This window comes from Hippocampus guttulatus, chromosome 18 (genome assembly GCF_054856545.1).
Source record: "Hippocampus guttulatus isolate MCC_2025c chromosome 18, RoL_Hgut_1.0, whole genome shotgun sequence".
Classification (NCBI taxonomy): Eukaryota; Metazoa; Chordata; class Actinopteri; order Syngnathiformes; family Syngnathidae; genus Hippocampus; species Hippocampus guttulatus.
In genome coordinates, this window is record NC_141278.1 from 1,059,001 (window position 1) to 1,077,764 (window position 18,764).

Below are 18,764 nucleotides of genomic sequence, written 5' to 3' on the forward strand. Positions count from 1 at the left end.
ACATGTCAATCGCTATATGATTGTGACTCAGCGCACGCAATATCTATTTCTTCTCTCATGCATGGGGAAATGAGTGGAGGTGGAAGCGACGCGGTCAGAGCCCGCAAAGGAAAGTTGAGCGGTGCATCAACATCATTCCAGTGAAATCTGACGATGATTAACACTCATTTTCGCTCAAAAATGTTTATTGGGTTTTTTTTTTGTTGTTTTTTGCAAATTAAATGAATAAGGTAATTTGGTGCATGTGAATAGCCTTTTGTGGTAGCATGACGATGTCATGGCGTACGGGGGTGACCAAAGCTAAAATAAAGTATGTGACCACCTACCAACACACCTTGGCAGAGGGGAGCTCCAGACCCGCCTCCGACCCCCTAAGCACACCACTCTTGCAGGACCCTCTAGTCTGTAACCGGGGAAGCAGGAAAAGATGAGGGCATCTCCCACGCCGTACTGGAGGCCCTTTCTGGTACTGTAGGGTGGGATTCCCGGATCTTCGCATGGTTCCAGATCATATTCTGGGGGGGACAAAACAAACCAAAAAAAATCCATCCATCCATTCTCTACCACTTATCTGGGGTCGGATTGCAGGCGCAACAGCTTTAAAGGGAAGCCCAGACTTCCCCCCTCCCCAGCCACTTCTTCCAGCTTGTCCCAGGGGATGCCGAGGCATTCCCAGGCCAGCCGGAAGACATCGTCTCTCCGGCATGTCCTGGGTCATCCCCGGGGGCTACCTTCTGCCGGTGGGACATGCCCGAAACACCTCACCAGGGAGGTGTCCAGGAGCAATCCTAATCACATGCCCGAGCCACCTCATCTGGCTCCTCTCGACGTGAAGGAGAAGTGGCTCGACTCTGAGCCCCCTCCTCCGGATGACCGAGCTTCTCACCTTATCTCTAAGGGAGAGCCCGGACACCCTGCGGAGGAAACTCATTTCGGCAGCTCGTATGCGGAATCTCGTTTTTTCGGTCACGACACACAGCTCGTGACCATAGGTGAGAGTAGGAATGGACATCGATCGGTAAAATGACAGCTTCCTCTTTTGGGTCAACTCCTTCTTCACCACGACAGACCGATACAAAGTCCGCATCACAGCAGACGCCGCACCGATCGGCCTGTCGATCTCCCGCTCCCTCGTGAACAAGATCGCAAGATAAAATGCGAAATGAAGACATGAAATTCACAATTCCATTCCATCCGTTTGTGTCAATAGCCTGTTGAAAAAGGGCCAAATCATGGAACCCAAGCTCACCAGAGAAGGTGATGTTGAAGCCCTCGTACGAAACGGAGAAGTCCGAGAGGAAGCGAATCTGAGCCGTGTAGTTTCCAAAGAGCCCGGCGCTCAGATGTGGAGGCAACGTGGAGCCCGTCAATCTCCACAGGGGCTGCGAGAAGCTGCCGTTCTCCGTCACCAACAAGTGGTCGTGGGGGCTCTCCAGATGGAAAGTGTGGAAGTTGAACTGCACACCTGAAAATTCATGGGGGATCAAGGCTCAGTGTTAAAAATGTCTTTTTTAATTTTTAATTTATTATTATTATTATTTTTTTTATTACTTGTTTTTTTTTCACACATAATTCTTCAGTTGGGATACTCTCAGTTGTATGGTAGTTCAGTAATTTTGTGTTGTACTATTTTCACGAGCCGAACATGTCAGGAGGAGATTCTACACGGTATTTAAAAAAAAAAAAAAAAAAAAAAGAAGATCAACACATAAAAGCCGCGAGCATGAGACGGAAAAAAAAATGTCTGTGTCAATTTGCCGCTCGCCCCGTTCCAACAGTGACATGACTGGTGAGCCTTCCCGCGGCAAAGTAGCCCCAGGCCGGCCTATCAGTGCTGCTCTCGCACATAATGACGGCTTGTTCGGCGATGCATAAAGGCCACTTAAGATGGAAGGTTGATGACATTGTAAGGTGAATGGATTCTGACGGCTGGAACATGTCGGCACAGAATTCGTCTGCTCACCTTTGCCGTGGGAGGTCTCGATGATCCAAGTGCAGTTGAGGTTGTGAGGGTAAAAGTCTGGGAAGCCGGGAGACAGGATGGTGCCATAGTTGCCCTGGATGTAACCCCCGCACAGGGCTGGTGCCGAAAAGACGATGGGAACGGAGCGCGTGCAGCCAGGAAGAGAAATGAGAACAGACAGGTCAGTTGTTCAAAAGGACAAACTAGAGTAGATGGACATGGAAAAATTGTTACGAGTCCTCAATATTCATTCATTCATTTTCCGATCCGCTTCATCCTCACAAGGGTCGCGGGGGGGGGGGGGGGGTGCTGGAGCCTATTCCCAGCCGTCTTTGGGCAGTAGGCGGGGAGAAAAACAACAATCCGCGCTCACACTCACGCTTAAGGACAATTCAGTGTTCAATCAGCCTGCCATGCATGTTTTTGGAATGTGGAGGAAAACTGGAGTACCCAGAGAAAACCCACGCAGGCCCGGAGAAAACATGCAAACTCCACACAGGGAGGCCGGAGCCGGGATCAAACCCACGACCTCTGCACTGCGAGGTCAACGCGCTAACCACTGGATCACCGGGCCGCCCAATTCTCATTATAGTTAACTTAAATTAGTGAAGTTACGGGCGGCCCGGTAGTCCAGTGGTTAGCACGTCGGCTTCACAGTGCAGAGGTACCGGGTTCGATTCCAGCTCCGGCCTCCCTGTGTGGAGTTTGCATGTTCTCCCCGGGCCTGCGTGGGTTTTCTCCGGGTGCTCCGGTTTCCTCCCACATTCCAAAAACATGCATGGCAGGCTGATTGGACACTCTAAATTGTCCCTAGGTGTGAATGTGAGCGTGGATGGTTGTTCGTCTCTGTGTGCCCTGCGATTGGCTGGCAACTGATTCAGGGTGTCCCCCGCCTACTGCCCGGAGACGGCTGGGATAGGCTCCAGCACCCCCCGCGACCCTAGTGAGGATCAAGCGGTTCGGAAAATGGATGGATAGTGAAGTTACCAAAAATAAAAAAAACATTTTCATCAACAAAATAAAATAAGCAAGCTTGCTTCGTTTCAGACCAACTAACCAGCTCTGAAAATGAATTAAAACAAAATTAAAAATGATAACCGTGGTGCATTTATGAGCAAATAAAAAAAAAAGCCTGCTATTATCAATATTGTGTGCAAAAAAATCAAGAATTTACAGTTGAAGAAAACATCAAACAGGAAGCTGCTTGCTACCTGAATCAAACATGTATGACAAAATGCGCTGGAACCTTTTAAAATCTTTCAGCCCAATCAACCCAAGAGCGAACCGAGCTTCATGACGGGTTAGGGAATCTGGCATGCAACTCTTGATTGTGAGGTCACCGTTGTGGAGCTTACCGTCGCAGCTCGGCAGTGGGCGGCTCCACTGAAAATTGGGTTCACACTCCAGAGGCTCCGGATCACTGAGCGTGTACCCCGCATCACAGCTAAATGTCACCAGAGCGCCCACATAGAAATCGTTTCCGTGGCGCAGTCCGTTGACGGGAATGCCCGGGTCCACGCAGTGATCTGACTGCAGCTGCAAAGCTGCGGAAAAAAGGTGCAAACGAGCAAAAAAATATGAAGAGACATGTGCCAAGAGAATTCCCTGAATTGCATTAGGTCAATCGGGGGACAAAGAATATTTAAATGCAGCACTTTTTGAGGGAGGGGGTGGGGGTGGGGGTGCAGCGGCTCTGATTAATTATTTACTGGAGCATCCTTTTTCGACAAACCAATGAGAAGTTTTAGTCCTCTTTTCCACTCCGCAATGTTTTTGCATGAGTGGGGCTCAAAGTAAATTATTCATGCTTTGCAAAGATTTACCTACAGAGGAACTGCAAAAGGGATATTGCTGCGAGCCTAACCAGAGGAAATGAAGAGAATCCGGTGTGTAAGTCTGGGAACAGTATATTTGACTGATTTATCAGTTCATGTCCTTTCCTAATTCTCGATGTTCCAACTAGAACGTCTGACAATTGCACCTAATTTGGGTCTGCCTAATGACAACCTAGCAGGGGGCATCGGCGCGACATCTGCAAGTTCAATAATCCAAGCTCTTACTTTCGTAGCGTATCCGGAAGCCGATGTCAGAGTGGCTCTTGTCGGTAGAGAAGAGGAGATACAAAAAGCTGGAGGTACTGATGAGGAACTGAGGAACTTGAGTGCCCTGGTAACTTCCAATCAGCGGTGAAGAGGGAAAACGGCCATCCCGGACCTCCAGGACGTCGTAGTTGACCTCAGTGCGGAACCTGAGGGTGAGGAAATGGCTTTTTAAGTGGTTGCGGGAGCTATGTTTCAGTTGTTGTATCACTTGCACACTTTGGATCGGGTCGCGAGCAAGGTGTGGAGAGGAGCGGAGTTAGCAAAAAAGAAAGACATAAATAAATAAATGAATGAATGAATAATAAAGTGAATTTTATTTTTGAGAGGAATTTCAAGTGAAAATGGAGATTGTATTTTTCCACGGCAGACACATGCATGACAAGCTGAATTATTCACAATTTACAGATTTATTTGAAGGAATTTGGCATCTTTCCCCGAGTGTGCTTGCGCGACACTCTGCAATGTGCACGTTCTGAGCTTGCCTCTGCCTTTTGCAAGTCGAGGCACTTCATCTTCAAAAGACCCGAATAAATTGCTGCGACTCCGAGCTGTGTTATCTAAATGAAGTGTTTTGTGATATTTTATTGATGCTACATAAAAATGATAGACGAACAAACATTTATGTTGGATTCATTTTTCATGGCGTGCTATCAAGGCAAGGGATGAGGACATGAGGATGAGCCGTGGTGAAACGCTAATGTTGCGTTTTATCCCCCCCCCCCCAGTGACACCCTGTCACTGTCTCTCACTCGAGCACACAACCATCGCAGCAGATTACATTCTCCCATCTTTCCACTGTCCCCTGACAGACACTCGCATAGAAAATGCATGCACAACTACTCGCATATCTTGACGAGTTTCTTTGTGTGCGGGTTGGTTCCTGTTAGCGAAAAGATGCAGCAATCTCTTCCGGGATTGAGTATCATATAAAAGGGATCAAATACTTATGAGGGCTTATTCGATAAAACGTGTCATCTTAGTTGGGGGTGTGGGGGGGGGGTCATATGTTAATGTGCATTGCATTGACTGCGTTGCCCCTAGAAAGGGCGAACATCAAAACAAGAATACGAGACCAATCAAAACCAACAGCCCAAAAATGCAATGAATACCATGTGTGCGAGGTGGGTGACTCACTTGTCGAAGATGATCTTGATGGGGTAGCCTGGAGGCGCTTCAATGATCCATTCACAGTTAAGAGCCTCCTTATAAAGTTCTGGCCAGCCAGGAGAGAGGATGATCCCACTGGGAGCTTTCAGCTCTCCTCCACAGGGGGCTACAAGAAAGAAGGACAAGACAGAGCAGATCGAGATGGAATTAGGCACGTCTATGCCAGATGACATCTGACAGGCTACATAAACGAGCCCTTGCATCGAGTCCCGGCTCATTCCAATTCTTTTCCTGCAAATGTCAACCGGTGACTTCAAGGTCAATGACTTCCCCAAGGACGATGACCTTATTGCATGTGTGCCTATCGCCCAGGAGCATGCACGACACACGTCCCCTTCATAAACGTGCCTGTGAATATTTTTCACCAGAAAAGGGAACATCATGTAATAAGACACTGCTCGGTTGCTTCTGAGCACCCATCGTGAGCCAGAGCACAAATACCTTGACTCAAATGAAAACCTTCCACTATTATGGCGCACCTGCAGAATGGGACTTGGTGGCGCCTTGATGGCTATGAAGCGTGCCCTCTTCAGGAGAGCTGTCACATTCCCCACCCCACCTCTGTCACGTATTAATGAATGCCTGTTCAGGGAGTTTTGTCTTTCTTCACATCCGTACTGTGCTCCCTTTCCAGGAGCTTACTCTGGGATGGCTTTCTTTTCATGTGTGAAAACAGGATGCTGTAAAATGTGATCTGGCAGACTCCCATTCTGTCGGCCATTGTTTTTCTATTTCCTGGACAGGTTGCGTATGTTCAATTTCACCGTTCGCTGTGGTACAGTGACATGAAAGCTAGTCTGATTCTGACGCATGCGCCTTGAAAACAAAAATGATTGGAACAGCCCTACGTTTGGTCAATGCAAGCATTTCGATAATAGATTTCCTCACCTTCGCATCGCGGAACAGCATTGTCCCACACCACGTTGCCGTCCTTGAGGATGCAGGATATGGTTTGCGAGCCATGGGTCTTAACAAATCCCTCCTCACAAAGGAATGAGATGGAACTTCCGAGCTGAAGGCTTTCACCAAATCGCTTCCCATTAACCGGGACTCCTGGGTCGGGGCACTCATTGTGGCGAAACGCTACAAGAAGTACAGAGGAGAAGAGGGTAAAATGCAAAAGACATCCACGCTGCATGTTTGAATGAAGCACTAGAATGGGTCTCATCTCCAAACAAAGATCTGCTTGCCGTGATGTTTTGAAATAAATCAAAACAGAATCCAGTAGAGACACACAAACAGTCACTGGAGTCAAAACCCTGGAAGAAAAATCCACCAATACATCACCTGCGCTACTTTCACACTAACTCTTAGCCATACTTGCAGCAAGGTGACAAGTAGGTGTTGATGGATCCCCCACATGGATCCATTGAACCCAAACCGAGCGTGAGCCACACATCATCCATCATGCTGTTATTTATTAACACAGCCAAAATGGGCTCAATGCAGTTTGGCGTTTCCTTAATTAACGTGAATGATGGGGGGGGGGGGGGGGGGCTTGCAGTCAGGTGATATTGTCCTCCGGAATGACGCGCGCACCTTCAATTGACAGCTCCTGTCGCCGGGCTATATTCGTTATATATTCCCCCTTTACAACTTTCTCATTAGAATGCATGAGCTGCCATGTGCTTTTCACAATGCGGCTTCACTGGGGAGTCCCTTTCTGAGCAGGGTGCTTCGTGTCACCTTCTGAATCAGAAAAATGTCAAAATGCTCTGAGGAATCCGACTTGGAATCGTTTGATGGACATCCGCCAACCCAGTGGTTTATTTGCCAACCAGTTCAAAGTGTTCGGAAAAGGGACCCTAACCCAAACCATAAACCCTTATCCGACATTACAAATCAGCTCACATCTGTCTCCCTTTCAAGAATTTACCATGGACAAATTTTGCATCTGCAAGGACTTCAACAACCCTGCAGGGAAAAAAAAAAAGAAAAAACACGAAAGAACAGTAAAAGCCCGTGAAACAGGTTTACCGACGTGCACCAAACCCATCTGGATATTTCCTCAGAAGTCAGCGACGACCCAGAATAGAATATAATGAGCGCTGCTGCAATGTGTTTGTCGGCTAAGGATGCGTTCCTCTTGATTCTAGATTTATTTAGATGTCAAGCCTCTGTATCGACAAAAAAAAAACAAAAGACGGGGTGTTTATCATTTTCTCTGAGTCACTTGCAGTGTGAGTGTGCAAAGACTCAGAGGTAGAGGAGTTGGTGGGAGATAGGTGGCTCATCGTTAGAGCACTTGATTTATGAGTTTCATTTGCATACGCATTGGCAAGGACACCATCTCGAACAGAAAACGTGATGTCAGGCTTTCCGGTAAACCTCGAATAGGGTTTATCACCTCTGATACTTACTCGTAAAAGTGATGTTAAAACCTCGGTTTGTGTACGTGTGGTCAGTCAAGAACTCCAAGCGGGCGACATGGGCGCTCGTTGTTATGGGAGGCGGGAGAACGTCTCCGGAGAAGGTGCCCAGAATAGGAGACTCGGCCTGGCAAAAAGTAAAATAAATAAAAGAAAACCCGAAAGACCGTCAGAATGAAACGGTGAAATGTTGAGAATTCAGGAGCTGAAAGTACCTTTCCCCCATCCTTAATGGAGAGGAAGTCAAATTGTTTCTCCATGCTCAGGTCGTTGAAAGCCAAATTGATTCGGCTTTCTGGGTTGGTGATGATCAGCCAAACGCAGTGCATGTTGTTGCCGTATTCTTGCGGGTAGTTTGGGGACAACAGCACCCCGGAGGGTGTGGTGAAGTTGAAGAAACAGGAAACTGCGCAGAAGTCCGACAAAATATGCAGAAAAGAAAGCCAGGTGAAGAAAAAGGATCAAATAAAATAAATGGGAAAGCTGTAAAACTTAATTATATTAGGGAGATATATATTCTATTCAGTCCATAGTCATGGCAGCATTAAGGAGGTAACGGCACAGGAATAAAAGAAGAAGAATTAGGGAGCCCAATGAGCTGGAAACCACTGATCTTCATTCAATGAATGCAATGAAGGTCGTTTGCTTAAATAGGGTGTTATTTCACGTCATTTTTCCAACCGTTCAATTAGCATTTCGCCACGCGGACATTCGAGACACATTTGAGCGCTGACGAGCTCTTGTTTTGCGCAGCTTCAGCTTATCAAGAGCGATGTCTTCGGGACAATTTATTTTTGCGTGGGAAAAGTCAAGTGATGTTGCCTCGGAAGGAGCATTTGCACGATGCGCCGTGGCACAAATGCCAACAGTTGGGTGCCTAAAATAGCAACAGCGCTGGTTGAACACGAGGATCCGTCAGCATTAATTTGTGTAATTTCAAAAACAACGCCCTTGCTGCGTCCACTTCACAAAGTACGGGTCAGTAGACGAGATTTTGTGAAGCGAATCTTTTTTCACATTGCCACCGCTGTGTGTCAATCACAAAAACGTATCTTGATGCCGAACTGAACCGTGTGTTTGTTGACAAAAGTTATAAATGTTTATCTCGATAACACAGATGACCGCGCAGGCTAACGCGTTATCAAGTACAAAACAACGGAATCATTTGCACGGCCCGCTCTTTGTGATAACCGGAAAATAAACGAGCGCGTTGTTTCAAACCTCACATTGGTCCTCCGCAAACTGCGGAGGTACAACAACCCTGCGCTGGTCTGCGCCGGGCTTGCGTATTAAAGTGCGCAAATTCATTGCGTTCATGCGAATCCATGCGCAAGGGCGGAACTTACAAACGCAGCTGGGTTTCTTGGCGGACCACTGGTTGTTTTTCTGGCAGGTGATGTTCTTCTTTCCCACCAGCTCAAAAGCGGGCAAACACTCAAAGTACAGCCTGTCCCCATGACGGAAACCTGTTCCCTCTCGTTTACCGTAAGCGGGGATGCCGGGGTCACCGCAGCTCCCTTGGTCAATTTCTGTCGGGAAAACGCACATGGCAGATTACGAGCGAAACAACATTTTTGAGATGATGCTGTGTTGAATTTGATCGCCAGCCAAACTAACTGAAACATGACGTAGTCAGTCGAATTCGACGCAAAAATCTTGCGTAACCAAAGCAAACCGAAATACAGATATCCCCTCTGCCCTCGTGCTTGTCTATAATTACGTATATTCCCGTGTTCCTCTGCGTACATTGTCTAAAGTCGAAACGGTATTTGCTTCGTATGAATAAGAAAGAGGCCGTGATGTTAACTTGTCCGTTTGACTTGGCAGAAGTATCCAAGCGTTCCAATGGGCTCTCAAACTTACATGACCGTCAACAACATAAGGCAGAGAAGGACAAAAAAAACGCCTTCATGGGTACAGCGCACCAACTAGGTCAACTTTGCAATCATAACTGAAGATGGCATTCAGTTTTTGATGCATTAGATTGGTAAGTTGTTAATATGACTTTATCAGTAAATAGTATTGATTAGGTTTAGAAACAAGTAAGGATGCAAATTAGGCTTCAGAGTTGAAAGAATTCAAAGCATATCTTCCCCTTCATTAAGCAGAACTCATCGTTTTAATTACATTTGCTTTCTGCACGCTGTTCCACTTTCCGGGTTATTTTTAATAGTGAAAAACAAGCATCTGTGGGCCAGGGAGACGACTCGCAAGGCAGCCAAAGGTAAAACCGATTCATAAAGCGACAGACTCTTGAAAGCACTTCTCGACCTTGATCGCCCTTGGCTGATGAGAGATTGAGCTATGCTGTCAGGCTACGGAATAAAAAATAAAATTATGTGAAAAACAATTGCAAATAGCACAGCCACCTTATCTATATCTATATTTATATTGCACTTAATTGAAGGGTGTGCATTGAAACTGTAAAATTCATTTTGTGAATGCAAACACTTTGTCTTTCTTTCTTCTTTCTACCCACAATCTTGTTGCTGTAGTGTAGACTGTAAATTTCCCCAGTGTGGGACAAATAAAAGATATCTTATCTTATCTTATTATTTACCTGCGACAATAACCACTTGACAAGGCAGACACAGATGGGAACCTTTCAAGCAGTCCTTACCTTCGTATGACACCTTGAAGCCCAGAGAGCCACTGGTATCATCGGTTTTGAAATTGAGCCACATCTGGTGACTGGTACTGACCACAAGGTCCGGAGTGCTGGTACCTGACAGGCTAATAAACACATTTCGTCATCCCGAGTTCTGCTCTTCGTCATCTGACATTACATATTAAATCAAAACACACAGTCCAGAAGGTAAAACCTGTCTTTGATGCAAGCAAAAAGAAGAAGGCGGAAAAAAAGAAAAAAAAAGCCAAGAGCTGGGGCCAAGTTCGTGTGAAATGGAGTCAAGATCAGTCAGTGGCTCCGAAGTCATTCGGCCCACTCTGAATCGTAATTTCACTCAATTCTAATTAGGTCGGAATTCCAACACAGAGAGTAAGTGATTAGGGGTGCCAATTGTAAAGACGGCAATTGGGAGGTGGTTGGAATACGAAGCAGGTGGTGTCTGATGACGGTCTCTCCAGCAATTTAGCAACTTCCAGTGGTCATTATCATCGTTCAATGAAGCGGCTCTGATCTTCCTGAACACACGCGATGGTTCGATGGCCACTTCACATGCGCCATTGCATCAAGGGTTGGGAAGGACAACAGAGAGATGGAGGGAATTAGCTTTGCCAAAAACCAGAACACAAAAGAAACTCAGCCTGACAGAGGCAAAGGGGCAACAATAGCATTGGATGCTGAAGAAAACGCAACATGTGTTGAAGGACATATGCAGAGAGGTCAGAAAAGTGGGTCAGAGACGTCACTCACACATGAAAGATGGTCTTCTGGTCCCCCACCACGTCGCCATCCCCCACTGTCAGCGTGTCATAGCCGCGCTCCAGGTCAAAATCCTCAAACGTCAGCTTGATCACCTAAGACAACATCGGGCGATGTGATGAGAGCAATTGAAATAACAGATGCTGGATCAAACATATCTGACAGATGGCTTTGCGTCGGTCACCACCCCCCCCCCCCCCCCACCCCAACCCTCTCCCCTCGCCATCTTTCCATTATCTCCATTTGGCCTTTATCAGTCTCTCGCAGCGTTTCCTTCAACCATTTGCCCTTTAACATGATTCCACAAATCCTTAATCAAAACATCTTTTGTTCAGTGTACAAACAACAATCAGCGCAGATTGGAGTAGAGGCCTTCAAGGCGGTTGGAACAGCGGATACTCTGAACACTATCCTATTTACATCTTTGTTTTTCACCTTCTCTCCTCACAAGAGTTGGTTCAAACAAGTCAATTTGTCTCTAATTGGCCTGTTTCCAGTGGAGTCTCCTTTTTCATTTTCCTTATCGCTAATATTGTTCTACATAAGAAGCGATGGCATGCGGTGAGTTGAGAAAGCCTCCAAATGTTAAACTTACAGAAAGCACAAAAATAGTAAAAACTAAAAATCACGTCTCATGCCGAGTCAAACGGCAATGAATAAAAAGGAGTTTTAAGACGAGCTTTAAAGATGGGCAGCGAGGGGGCTTGCGTAACACTCCAAGAGACGGATCAGCAACGGAAAAGGCCCGATCCCCTATGAGTTTCCGCTTACTTCTCGCTACCTCTAATGGTGTCTCGTCCGCAAACCTGAGGCATCAGGCAGATGCGCATGGGCGGAGGAGCTCAGGGAGGTAAGGTGGGGCGAGGCCGTTTCAAGATGTGAAAACAAATAGGATCTTAAAAAGAACTCTACAATGTATAGGGAGCCAGTGAAGGGATGCCAGAGTTATATGCTCCCTCTTACGAGTACCAGTCAAAAAGCAAGCAGCAGTATTCTGGACCAACTGCAGACGCTTAACGGAGGGTTAGCTGAGTCCAAAGTAAAGTGCATTACATTAATACAGCCGAAATGTCAGGAAGGCACGAATGACTGTTTCAAAGTGCTGTTGAGACTTTGACTTTAGCCAGCTGCCTGAGATGAAAGAAGCTGGATTGGACAACGGCACCAATTTGCCAATCTGACTTCAAATCACTGTCCAGTTTCAAAACTCCACAGTGATGCCATCATTTATACTTTCATTGAGTCCTACCTTCGACGTGTCTGTCGCAGTGATGACCCAAGTGCAGTTAGCATTGTTGTCGTATTGGACCGGGTAGTTTGGAGACGTCATGACACCACTGGGTCCTCGTAATTGACCTCCGCACATCGGAGCTAAAACAGAGAGAAGGGGTTGGGGGGGGGGGGGGAATACTTTGGGTGACCAACATTCTGAGTACTCCTGATACTTCTTGACCTGAGTGCGGCCGTCGATCAGGTTAATCGTAAAACCCTTCACTTCCTTCGTTGGTGGTTCGTCCTCGGAGGATTGGATTCCTTCCAATCGTATTAGGACATCATTATCTGGTTCTCTGGGTTATGTTGAATCAGCTCCAAATGGACTCCCTCTGGGTTTAATTCTTCAACATACGATATACAGTATATATATATATATATATATATATATATATATAGAGGAGGAAATTCAGTGTCTTTTTTTAATCGGTCCCTGGTCTGTGAAAATCCATGAAGCCATGCCAAAGAGTCCGTTGTGATTTATGATAACAATCATAACTTTGAGAAATAAAACTTTATGAAAGCTACGAGACTCCCATATATAACGTCAGACAGAAGTAAGACGTTCCCCTTCACAGAGAGGCTTCGAAATGGACCTTCAAGGTTTTGCACCAGTCGAAATACAATGCGAGCGGCAGATTACTCCACACCATTCAATCATTCCTTTAAGGGAAAAAAAAGTTGTTTCAGGTACTTTGCACAAAGTATATAACGGTCGTATATAAAGAACCGTGAAGAGCATTAGCTTACTTCTAAGAAGACAGCATGAAAACTGTGTTATGCAGAGAAAACTATTCGTTGAGCAGATCGGATCGACTTGCAAATCTCCCGCTTTGAAATGAAGGCACATCGGGGACTTTGGACATTTATTTCTCGATATGGAACATCAGTGAGAGACACAATCATAAGAAGCGCAAAGTAATGTAGACAACAAGGCAATCAGTTTGGACAACAATCGGTCCTCAATGCAGAGGGAGTGCAAACTTTGACGCCGCCCATCCTTCAAAGGACAATGTGACTTTTGTTATCAAAGGCCTGCGGCGATCTGCATGGTCGAGCTGGTGAACATCCTTTCAAATTAAAGCAGAATTTCAATGAGTGCATGGAGGGAAGTGTGTGTGTGCAGGTGTGTGTGTGTGTGTGTGTGTGTGTGTGTGTGTGTGTGCGTGCGAGCACCTTGAGTGGCTGAAATTATTTACAAGCAAAAGTCTTAGAAAAGCTGCGGCGAAGCAATTAATATGAGTTGCTCTGACCTTAAAGATGACCCCTATAAAGATAATACAGTACGGAGGAAGGGCCACAGTATGTGGCAAAAAAAAAAAAAAAGACCACGTGAAATAATTGAAAGCTAATGCTCTTGAAAAGAGAATAGATTTGGAGCCTCCCAACTGCATGTCTTTATTTTAATGGTGACTAATGCTAATTCAGGATACAGGTCTTCAATTATTCCCGTCTGATTTAATATGTGTGTGTTTAATCATCATTAGCTATGTGAATCGGAACGAGGCGCTGGACCAAAGGGTGACGTAGGAATATGGAAATGAATACTAAAGGGCAACGTTGCCGATATTATTGGGCATGCACATTATTGTCCTTGGCCATATCTATCTGAGATATATTTAATGACAGACTCACACCACCGCGGTCTAGTCATGCAACCTTCGTAACCGAGACGACGTCGAACGCCGAGCATATTGCGGTGACTTCCATTTCTCGAACGCCAACACGCTCGGTCACGGTGTCAACACTTGCCTCTGCAGATGGGCCTCTCGTCACTCCAGCCCACGTAGCTGTCAGTCACTCGCAGACAGCTGATGCTCTTGGAGCCTTGCAGCTCATAACCCTCGTCGCAGGAGAAATGCACTGTGGCTCCTCGCCTGTGGTCGGGTTGACATACATTCAAAGACATCTTGTTGAAGTTCCCTTCTCAATATTGGGGAGCATTCTTAGTTTGTTTTTTTTACCGAAAGTCTGAGCCTTTTCTTTTGCCCCGATCTGGGATGCCAGGGTCCGGACACATGTTGTGTCCTTGTGCCACACCCATTTGAGACACTGCATTCAAACCACACACAGTGGAAGAAAAAGAAAGAGTTGACTTCTGTTAAACTGCATGACACTGCAAACGCATTTCAACACATGCAACATCAAACAGCTCACCCTTTCGACTTGCCAATGACAAGTGGCAATTTCTTGAATAAGAAACTCAGAGCACGCGACAAATTATTAGCATCTATTTAGCGTATTTTTATTGTCCGTTATTATTAAGCCGGAAAATGACTTGACATTAATATTAATGACTTACACACGGATATCTTGTGGTAGTTGTCTTTGCTCGGCAACATCTTTACACCTCGAGATTTCAGCTCAGTCATCTTCTTTACTGGAGAGAGAAAAACAATCAACTTTTTTTTTGGAGGGGGGGGGGATTAACAAAACATTTTCAACACAATTACCGTATTTTTCAGACTATAAGGCGCGCATAAAATCCTTTCATGTTCTCAATTATAACTATATGTGTGTGTGTGTGTGTGTGTGTGTGTGTGTGTGTGTGTGTGTGTATGTGTGTGTGTGTGTGTGACAAGTATGTTGTCCGTATAAATGAAAAAAAGAAAACGGAAATCTTGTCATTCAAGCTATCAGCTTTTCCTCCACTGGGCTTGACATCATCTTCTCTGTTTGGCGTCGTCTTGAGAGTGGAACAAAATGAACAGTAAGGTCATTAACATTTTATTTCCCCAGTGACATGAGTGCGCTGGGTAGATTCGTCGCCCTCCTATATTATGAATTATCTTTTGACGCAAGTCCGCAGGTTGAGATTTGGCAATCGGGCCGCCGCACACAAAGCGAGTAGCCAGCGAGTGTCCGAAAATGGGACGATTATGTCCTCCGGCCGGAGGGTAACCGTTGTAAATTGCAGCGCAATCTGCAATGAAATTTAACCTCCATTTAAACTCCTCCATAAGTGAATATTTTGCGCATGATTTGGAACCTTGACGAACGCCGGGTCATCAAATAGGAATGTGTTTCTTCAGAGGCATGGCAATGAAATCAATGTCCATGAAAATGGACACAGAGAGACATTTGGTGAGATGCATATCGTCCTACCTTGGTAGTGAGCACTGAAACCTTTCAGCTTGTGGTTGCCGTCGGATGTAAAATGCAGACGAAGCCAGTTCTTGCTGCTGATAATGGGGGAGGGAAGGTTGGGGCCAGTGAACCTGGAAGCAAGACAGAGAGGACCTAAGTATCTCCCATGATGAGGTTGGGAGCCTTTCAGCGTGCGGATGTGAACAGATTGTACACAGCGGACGCGCACGTCAGCGCATCTTGTGTACCCGAATGCACTTCAAGAAAAATCACAAGCGCTAAAGTGCTCGCCGAACTTTTGGAGACTTTTTTCCAAGCTTTTTATTTCTTTATTTTCCCTCACGAAATACAACCTCTTCGACCACTTGAACATCTTATTCCCTTAGCTAAGTGTTTGTTCGCCCCCCCCCCCCCCCCCCGCTGAACAAAGACACCGCTATTATAGTCAGTCTGCATTCTAGATATACAAGAAAGAGTGTTCAAGTGGGAAGTTAATGTGAGCAACACTTCACCAAATTGTCGGCCAATAAAAAATTTAAAAAATAAAAGGAAAAAGAAATTGGACCATCAATGACAATGCAGGAACAAGGTAGTTTATTTCCAGGCTTTGGGAAAAGGAATTGCAAACCATACTTCACAAACACTTAATGTGTCTCCTGATCTGTGTAGTAACGAGGGCTCTTGCTGAGCAGGCACTTGTGCTGTTCGTTCAGGACAAAGTCACTCGGGGGCATGCGCTTTGATCATACGACGCCCTGACGACTCAAGGCAGCCTCGGCTGCCAAATAACTTTGAAAAGGTGTGATGTCGTTTGTGTGTTGACATGCATCATCACGAGCTGCCCGTCTAAGATTTTGTTGCAATCCTGCGAATGACTCCAAAAACACTAGCTGCACTATTTACAAAACTATCGGAGAATATATACATTTTGGGATAAAGAAAAAAAAAAATTAAAATGTAACAATAGTTCACCCTCACAACATGAATTGTTACAATGGGGAATCAAATTAACCAAAGGGCTCTCATAAGTGCGCGACAAATTCAAGTACAGTGAAACCTCATTTATCGTGGTGATTACGTCGTCGGTGTGGCTGCTCCTAAAGTCGACCCCCCCCCCCCCCCCCTTTCCTCCACATAACGTATAAGTCTGAAAATGAAGGGGACTTCAGGGAGCGGTGCAGTGAGTGCGGAGCAGCCTGTTGGAGGTCTTCTGAAGGATGTTGTGGCTCTCTGTGCTTTCTATGGCTCCATTGCACCTTCCTGTATTCGTTTACGATTGTCTTGAGACCACGGCGCTAAATCCGTTTTCTTTTCCTCGGGCCCGGTGCTCCACTGACTGAGAGACTTCTTTAATGAGTTCGAGTCCAATTAAATGGCTTTTGGCCAAGGCAAGGTGAAAGAGGAGGATGTTTTTGATGGAAGGCGGACATGGGCTGGACTCCATGATGGGTTAAGGGTGCTTTCTAAACGACAAGCTTACACCTTCTCTGCTTTAAGAGTTGATTGGTTTGATAATAGCTTTGGTTCCTTTTCCTGCAGTCCAAACGGTCCCCCGTACCGAAGAGGGACTGTTTTTGTGAAACACCGTGAATGCCTTTCGTCCGCACAACCTTTGTCAAATGTCCTTTTTATTTGATTTATTATTTTCTGCACGGCATGATTTTTTTTTTTGTCATCCGTTCTGTATTCTCGGCACTCACCGCGGTATGCATCCGAAGCAACGGGTGGAGTCGAGGCGTTCGGATTGAAGCGGCTCCGCAGCAGGATCAAAGGTGTTCAAACAGTTTTTAGGGCATGACTGCACCCTAATGAACACAGCTCATGTTCACACGTGGGCATTTCCATGCTTAGTTAGGCCCAGGGATCGTTCCGCCAGCAAATAGACGTCGCTTGTCGTCGCAGCTGCTTTAGGAGATCAAGGCCAAGTCTGCTCTGTATGCAAGTCTGCGTAGCAGAGTCGGGGAGGCGGGGGGGGTCACGGTGACTTTAAAGCACCAAGCTCAACTTTTGGCATTTTCATGATTAGCATGACAGCACAAGACAGGCTAATCCCGATAAAGTATACAGAACAGAGGCAGAAACACTGAAATGGCCGTACGCCTGACAGACAGGCAAAATCCCTTCAGGGAAAGTAATCAGTGTGAAAGTCTGGCGTGGCAGTAGGAGAATGTTGGCTTTGACCTTCAGATGTATCCAAAAACAAAAAAAAACAAAAAAACACCAACTCCAAGCACCAGGGGCTTTAACGCTGTAAAGCCGCTCCAAACAACTCAACCGCTCATACTTTTCAATGAGTTCTTGGAACAAAAGAAAAACCATCAACCGGTCAAAGTTTTGGCCTTGAGGGCGGTAAAGTGTCACAGAAGGGAGTTTGTAACGTCATCGGGCTGACATGCTCCCTGGCCCCAAACAAACAGCATATGCCGCCTTCTATTTTAGCAGCTCCAGTCTAATTTAAAGGCAGTTTTCTGGTCCCGGCAGGGTGTCTTCTTGTCTTCGGAGGGGTTCATGTATCCCTCTTGTGGACTAATTTTCCGCTGTCACTGAACATGTCATTAGGACGCTGATTGAAAAAAAAAAAAATCCTTCCGCGAAGAACAACACGTCAACCATCATCTCCCTTTCTTTCTTTCTGTCCGCTCAAAACATGTCGCATGCGTTTAAAGTTAAGTACATCGAGCACAGTGGGCATTAAAAGCCAACTCGAGCTGGAGGAATGCATACAATCATACACCTCTTCGTGTACCCCATGAAAAAAAAAAAAGAAAAAAGATCACTATTACAACATCCTAAGCACATTACGTTTAAAAAAAAAAAAGAGTTTCTTTTTTTGTTGATTGGTTTTATCAATTTTTTTTTTAATCTTTAAAATTCTCATGGTTGTTTTAACCTCTTATTTTCGGTTAAATATGACATTTTAACATCAAATTTACATTTTAAAATAAATATTATTTTTTAAAGAAAGATTAAAAATCAATAATAACATTCAACATATTGACTGAGGCGATACACTTTGGGGGCATATCGGCCAGTCTTCATCCAAGCCGCCCGATTTCATTGACCCAAGCATCGTTTTCGGCCAGATTGTACTGTACGAGACCAAACATAACTTTGAACAAATGTCATTTTCAAGGACTGATTGCTGCGCCCTCATCCTCGTATTTAACTGACGGCTTATCAAGAACAAACACATAAACGGTGAGCGACAAAGTGGCACGCGGTGAAAACACGAAGCGACGCAAACAAAGCGCACATTGCGGGGATCAAAGTGACTATTCGATTGGTTCAAGGTTAATGCTGCGTTTTAAAGTCTGTAGATAAAGCTTTCATCACCTGACACGTTTTATTTGATGCACACCGATTGCGTGGAGAGTCGGCAGGGAGAATTTCACCGTTTTAATCAGATGAAAGCGTGTCAA

General features: G+C 45.6%; 1 protein-coding gene across 1 annotated transcript in view; it reads right to left on the reverse strand.

The window, feature by feature from the left end:
* Positions 1-18,764, reverse strand: part of csmd2 (CUB and Sushi multiple domains 2) — a 115,833-nt gene that overhangs the window by 52,799 nt on the left and 44,270 nt on the right. The window contains exons 6-22 of the mRNA XM_086136422.1: positions 15,364-15,476; positions 14,561-14,638; positions 14,223-14,310; positions 14,011-14,135; positions 12,236-12,357; positions 10,978-11,081; positions 10,222-10,334; positions 8,948-9,130; positions 7,817-8,007; positions 7,593-7,728; positions 6,121-6,315; positions 5,200-5,338; positions 4,024-4,211; positions 3,319-3,507; positions 1,964-2,080; positions 1,250-1,465; positions 327-515 (exon numbers count right to left, since the gene is read on the reverse strand). Of these exons, the coding sequence (XP_085992548.1) occupies positions 327-515; positions 1,250-1,465; positions 1,964-2,080; positions 3,319-3,507; positions 4,024-4,211; positions 5,200-5,338; positions 6,121-6,315; positions 7,593-7,728; positions 7,817-8,007; positions 8,948-9,130; positions 10,222-10,334; positions 10,978-11,081; positions 12,236-12,357; positions 14,011-14,135; positions 14,223-14,310; positions 14,561-14,638; positions 15,364-15,476 (2,486 nt within the window). The remainder of the gene's footprint in view (positions 1-326; positions 516-1,249; positions 1,466-1,963; positions 2,081-3,318; positions 3,508-4,023; positions 4,212-5,199; positions 5,339-6,120; positions 6,316-7,592; positions 7,729-7,816; positions 8,008-8,947; positions 9,131-10,221; positions 10,335-10,977; positions 11,082-12,235; positions 12,358-14,010; positions 14,136-14,222; positions 14,311-14,560; positions 14,639-15,363; positions 15,477-18,764) is intronic.